Raw genomic sequence first — 6,000 nt, 5'->3', positions numbered from 1 at the left:
AGAGGTTTGCTACTGCTGAAGGTTGAGTGTCGTGAAAGGTCAGGCCTTAACAACGGATCGGATCTCGCCACGGGGTTCGGTCTACATCAATTTGTGGACTGCCCGCACACGCCAAGATAAAATGAAGAATACTGTTGGGTGATTTTTTGTTCTATTCTCTCTTGTCCGAACAATGACGGGACAGTTCAATAAAACATTTGATGCTCTAACCTACAACTAGTCGAGCGCGATCACCTGTCCCCCTCTCTCACAAACATCTGCGCGCACAGGAGCAGAGATTGTTTGACATCAAACAGACGAGGGAGAGATCGGGGGCGTTTTGTGGCGTACAGCTTTTCTGATTTGTTTTCACCTTTATTCTTTCAAAACAAACATGCCAAAAGAAAAAAATGAAGCGTTAATTATCTGATTAAGGCATTTTGGGCTTATCCTTGTCAGGTTTATAATAGGATAAGACTGCAAACACAGCCTGCACGATGTCACCGACGATGAGCAAGATGGCGGTGATGAAGGCAAGGAGCGTCCACGGGCTCCTGAAGTACCTACTTTTGAGGTTTGCCCACCACTCGTACAGGACGACGCGCGGGCGGTTGCTGAGGTAGTGGTGCTCCACGTCCTCATGTACGCGGCACAATTTACTCTCCCAGTTCTTGTACACATCCCTGGTGAGGCTGTTGAAGAGCTTCACCATGGCATCGTCGTCGTCGGCGAGGTCATGCTCAAGGATCCTCTTCTTCATGAGCAGGCGTACGTCTTCGGCGGAGTCCACGAGGTCCTTGACGAAGAGCACGTAGGCCGTCACGTCATTTTCAGTGCTGACGTGCGTCGCCTCGAACGCCATCATGTTGTGGAACTTGTAGGCCGTGGAGTCATCGAGATGGAACTTGGGCATGTGGAGCCTGCCATTGTCCAGGTTGATGTCGTCGAGGAAGGTCGTCTTGCTGGGCACGAACCGGATCCCCGCCTCGTACAACTTCCATGCCGATCGGGGCACCACTCTCTCCTGACGAACAACGACGGCATTGGCTGTCGGTATGGTGTTCTCCAGGCCACCTCTGTTCCTCTGATAAGGCTTCAGATGGCCCTTGAGCTGGCTCCTTCGGTATATGTGGAGCGGATGGAGTCCCAACTCATCGGACCCTTCGGGGGCATCTTTGCCTTCCAGGAATTTAAGCAACATGGAATTGATCGAAGACGCACTCTGCATGCATGTTCATCCATTCATCATTATGTTAAGTTTTTTAAACAAAGGGCAATATATAAGTTGGTATCAAGTACACCCAGCCACTACAATGACATAACACGATATGAGAAAATAGTTGAGACATTGAGGATACATAGAGGCAGAGAGGGTAAGTTTTTACTGTGAGATTTAGGTGAACAACACTAGATGTTAGCACTAAGCCAGTAACCTGCGTACCGGAGATCTACCGCTTCTGCGGTGACGATTTTCTCGAGCAACCTGAGTGGCAGTTGGTTCTCGGCCAGGAGCATGTCGCGTAGGATGAACGGCTTGATGTCCTTGGGAATGGAGTACTTCCCACCTATGGCCGTCCTCATCACCTCCAGTAGGAAGCAGCCGTCGATGATCATCATCTCCAGGAACTTACCCCTGTTCTCCTCGCCCCCCCACTCGTCGCCCAGTTCCATGTAGGCATCCTGAAGCTCCTCACCTACCTTCTCCATGGTGGCAGCGAGCTCGGAAAGTGTGGTCTTGCAGCCGTCCCGGTGGAGGAGGTGATGCACGGCCCTCAGCTTGTGCTCCTCCATGGGTTTCAGGTCCTTGTCATCGTGGTGGAATGGGCCCAAAGACAGTGTCTGCGGTTTGTATACGCTGCTCACCCTGCAATTTGTGTTATTTTTTTCAAGAAAGGTGATATGTTAATATCACAATGTCAAGAAGCAGCAATCCACATATTTTATTTTTGGAAGGTGCAGTTGACACATTGAGGAAGCAGACACCCAAACTATTGAAAGAAAGAAAACTAAAAAACACAAAAACATAAATAAATATCATGGCATAAAAATTGTCATGTTGAAGCAATCAACACCAATGAAGTATCTCTCCATACCTGCCATCGATCACCTTGAAGCGCAACGGGACGCGGAAGATGCAGTGTTTCCGCCATTTCTCCACCTTCGCCGGCGGCTCAGCGCCCTGGACCTTCTTCTCCATATCCACCACCCATGACGACATCCTGCAACCAAATACTACCTTGTTTACCTATAGCTAGCTACACGCTTTGTACTTCTGAACTCCTATGTCCACGAATATATATATGTAGCTAGGTGAAGAACAGCTAGCATGCAAGAGCCGGTTTTCTTATCCACATTCCTTTCGAACTGTATTATCACGTGATTATTTCAATAGGTACCTTAAACTTACGCAGGCCATGTGGTTAAAGCAATAGGTACCCTGTTACTTGCCCTGCCCCCTAGGTTAGGCACAAAGAGAGATGCGAATGTTCTTAATTAAACTACCAATTCGAATGTGCTTAACTTGATGGGGTAGTGGCAGAGTTAATTAGACAGCATGCTTTGCAGAAAGCATTGGCTGGAAGGATGTTCTCTAACACTATCAATTCAGGCTTTACCAAAAGGGAATAGTAGGATGCTGCTTGGCTAAGCCAAACTAAGACTAACGTACCGTTATGCTTAACTTCATGGAGTGGCAGAGTTGCCAATGCACTTTTACAGTTAACAATGATAAAGCTAGTTAATCTACATTATCGCAACGTGGGTCATCTTTGATGAGTGGAAATCGCCACATCTGACTGCTTTACCATCCTTCAAATGATGACATATGTCACTAATGCTTCATCCACAAGGGTGCGCTGGAAAAACCGCATAATGATAGGCGCTGACGGTAGCTTTGAGATCAATGATATGGCTCATCCTATGTTGATTTTTGTGAAGTACTCGTTAGAGATGAAACTATCTAATCGGGTATGATTATTGACCCAAGTGTGCACAGGTGATCTACATGCCAGTAATACGCCTGGCGAAATGATGTTCTAAAATTCTACTATGTGCATTTTGCATCATAATTTTAGAAGATAGAATGCCATGAGCTTCACCTTGCACTCAGTCTCTCTGAGTGCCTCGTGCTTTTTGTGCAACAGATTTTTTTTGACATGTTTTTGTGCAACATTTCGTCCCACATATAATTGCCGTAATAGTAAACAATGAGAAGAAGGTAGCGGTCCACATTCCCATCTCTTGTTACCATCAACAAAAGTAGTCAGGCGATCACCTGCCTAACACAAACACACACAGACACACAATGTAGCACAACTTTTCTGGTTTTATTTCACTTTTTATTCTTTGCAAAAAAGGAGAAACATTTCCTGGTTAATGTATTTTGGGCTTGCCCTCGTTAGGATCATACGATATGACTGCATACACGGCCTGCACGATGTCTCCGACGACGAGCAAGATTGCGGTGACAAGGGCGAGGAGCGACCACGGGTTCCTGAAGTACTTGCTCTTGAGGTGTGACCACGACTCATAGAGGATGACACGTAGACGGTTGCTGGTGTAGTGGTGCTCCACGGCGTCACGCACGCGGCACAGATGACTCTCCCAATTCTTGGACACATCTCTGGTGAGGCTGTTGAAGAGTCTCACCACAGCGTCGTCGTCATCGGCAAGGTCATGCTCCAGGATCCCCTTCCTCCCTAGCAGGCGCACGTCGTCGGCAGAGCTGATGAGGTCCTTGACGAACAACACGTATGCCGTCACGTCGTTCCCGGTGCGAACGTGCATCGCCTCGAACGCCATCATGTTGTGGATCCTGTAGGCGGTGGAGTCATCCATATGGACCTTGGGCATGTAGAGCCTCCCGTTGTCCAGCTCGATGTCGTCGAGGCAGCCTGTCTTGCTGGGCAGGAATCGGATTCCTGCCTCCGACAGCTTCCATGCGGATCGGGGAACCACTTTCTGCGAACGAAAGATGCCGACCTCCGTTGGCGCCGGCGTCATCTTCACGCCTCTTTGAAGACCCTTGCCGTTATTCTTGACCTGACTTGTGCCCTTGAGCCGGCTCGTCCGGTAGATGTCGAGCGGGTGAAGTCCCAGGACGGTCCCTTCCGGGGCATCTTCCCTTTCCAGGAACTTGAGCACCATGGAGTTTATCGAAGCCGCGCTCTGCATACACAGGCAAATTAAACGGCCTGTCAGTTCAGGTTTCGTTATCAAATGTACAGTGTCAACGATGCTACTATGTTAACAGTTAGTACCGGAGATGTGCCTTCCTCCACTGCGACGATCTTCTCGAGCAACCTCAGTGGCAACTGGTTCTCGACCAGGAGCATGTCACGCTGGACAAATGGCCCGATGTGCTGGATGCCGTGCCAGCTGAAGACAGGGTCACCATGCTCGTAGTCCTTGGGAATGGAGCCCTTCCCCCCTATGGCCATCCTCATCACCTCCAGCAGGAAGCAACCGTCTGTGATCATCATCTCAAGGAACTTGCCCCTGTTCTCCTCGCCCCGCCATTCATCACCCAGGTCCATATAGGCGTCCTCCAGCTCGTCGGCCACCGTCTCCATGGCGGCGACAATCCCGCTAAGGGTCAGTTTGCTGTCCCGACCAACATGGTCCCGACGGAGGAGGTGACGGACGGCCCTCAGCTTGTGCTCCTCCATGGGTTTCAGGTCCTTGTCGTCGTGGTGGAATGGGCCGAGAGACACTGTCTGCGGCTTGAATACGCTGCTCGCCCTGCCATTACATTTTCACATAAAGAAAAATACAAAAGCAGCGATTACTACAATGCGGGTGATGGTCTGATGGGGCGTGCGGCTTACATTCCATCCACCATCTTGCTCGTGAAGCGCAATGGGACGCGGAAGATGCAGTGCTTCGGCCATCTCTGCACCTTTGCCGGCGGCTCCGCGTCCTCGAGCTTCTTCGCCATGTCCACCACCCATCCCTCCACGTTCGCCTGCGGCTCAGGGCAGTCGACATCCACCACCCACGACGACGACATCCTGCAACCAAGTGAAGTAGCTTGTCTCCCTAGCTTGGCTAGCTACACACGCTTTGTGCTTCTAAATTGTTGTGTATATGTAGGGGAAGAATTAACAGAGCCGGCTTTCTTTCTCGTCCATATTCCTTTCTTGCTGTGTTGTCACGGGATTATACCTTACTTACGCAGGCCTGGGTTATGGGGACATGACACGGATAATGAATTATTATAGGACGGTGTCACTTGCCTTGTCCCCTAGAGTTAGGCACAATGTTAGGTGCAAATGGAATTAATTACACCAGAATTATGCTTAACTTCATTTAGACTAGCGTGTTTTGCAGAAAGCATTGGCCAGAAGGATGTTTTCTACTACTATAAAATCGGGCTTTACCAAAAGGATGCTTCTGGCTGTACCATTATGCTTAACTTCATGGAGGTGGCATCGCTACTGCCCTTGTATAATTAACACAATGCTAATGCTAGTTAATCCACGCTACTACCACATGCGTCATCATTCATGAGTCATCTGAGCGCTTTACCATCCACCAAAAAATGACATATGCCATTAATCGCTTGATTCACAAGGGTACGCTGTAATAAGTTTGCTCTTTGCACTTTGTCAGCTCCAGCTCATCTGTTTAGTTTTTGTGTTGCCCGTTAGGGCTCTCAACATGCGACTAGCGTATGCCTGAATGTGGCCCCCTGTTTGCTCTGGTTTCGTTTTCAATAAAAATGGAACCGGGGAGGCCTTTTGTGCCTTCCTGTTACTCTTAAAAACTTAGATGCAAATCTGAACTACCAGTGCATCAATCAAAATTCAGATAATGTTCAAAAAACTGTGACCTCTAAACTGTAAGAGGCTAACTGCAACACAAACAAGCTAATCATCAATAGCAGAGAGCAGACGATGCAATCGAAGCAGCTAACATGAACAACTGCTGTGAAACAGTACAATATATTCATGCTTTCTGAGAATAGAAGTACACTGTAATATAAAACAGAGCGAAATAAATCAGGTGGTGAAATATTACACA

At 48.5% G+C, this 6,000-nt stretch overlaps 1 protein-coding gene and 1 pseudogene across 2 annotated transcripts; both read right to left on the bottom strand.

Moving 5' to 3' along the window:
• Window positions 1-408: 408 nt before the first annotated feature.
• Window positions 409-2,229, bottom strand: LOC147988102 (UPF0481 protein At3g47200-like; annotated as a pseudogene). Its single transcript, XR_015617799.1, has 3 exons — window positions 2,073-2,229; window positions 1,421-1,843; window positions 409-1,201 (listed from the first exon to the last, which is right to left on the bottom strand). The product of XR_015617799.1 is annotated as a UPF0481 protein At3g47200-like (transcript).
• Window positions 2,230-3,286: 1,057 nt separating this feature from the next.
• LOC125534644 (UPF0481 protein At3g47200) lies at window positions 3,287-5,117 on the bottom strand. The gene is made up of 3 exons (XM_048697813.2): window positions 4,806-5,117; window positions 4,239-4,719; window positions 3,287-4,146 (listed from the first exon to the last, which is right to left on the bottom strand). Exons 1-3 carry the CDS (start codon window positions 4,985-4,987, stop codon window positions 3,352-3,354), a joined length of 1,458 nt encoding a protein of 485 aa, XP_048553770.2. The 5' UTR covers window positions 4,988-5,117; the 3' UTR covers window positions 3,287-3,351.
• Between the last annotated feature and the right edge of the window lie 883 nt (window positions 5,118-6,000).

The sequence above is a fragment of the Triticum urartu genome, chromosome 2A (assembly GCF_056163025.1).
Source record: "Triticum urartu cultivar PI428250 chromosome 2A, HENAU_Tu73, whole genome shotgun sequence".
NCBI classification, from domain to species: domain Eukaryota; kingdom Viridiplantae; phylum Streptophyta; class Magnoliopsida; order Poales; family Poaceae; genus Triticum; species Triticum urartu.
Note: the sequence above shows the minus strand (reverse complement) of the source record. Positions and strands in the feature narration are given on the sequence as shown.

What these genes read in the sequence shown, in the direction of transcription:
- LOC125534644 (XM_048697813.2), bottom strand. Translation starts at nt 4,987, where the DNA reads ATGTCGTCGTCGTGGGTGGTGGATGTCGACTGCCCTGAGCCGCAGGCG. An exon ending in AGCAAGATGGTGGATGGAAT is followed by an intron (nt 4,720 to 4,805) that starts GTAAGCCGCACG and finishes ATGTAATGGCAG; the next exon opens with GGCGAGCAGCGTATTCAAGC. An exon ending in TGGAGGAAGGCACATCTCCG is followed by an intron (nt 4,147 to 4,238) that starts GTACTAACTGTT and finishes CTGTGTATGCAG; the next exon opens with AGCGCGGCTTCGATAAACTC.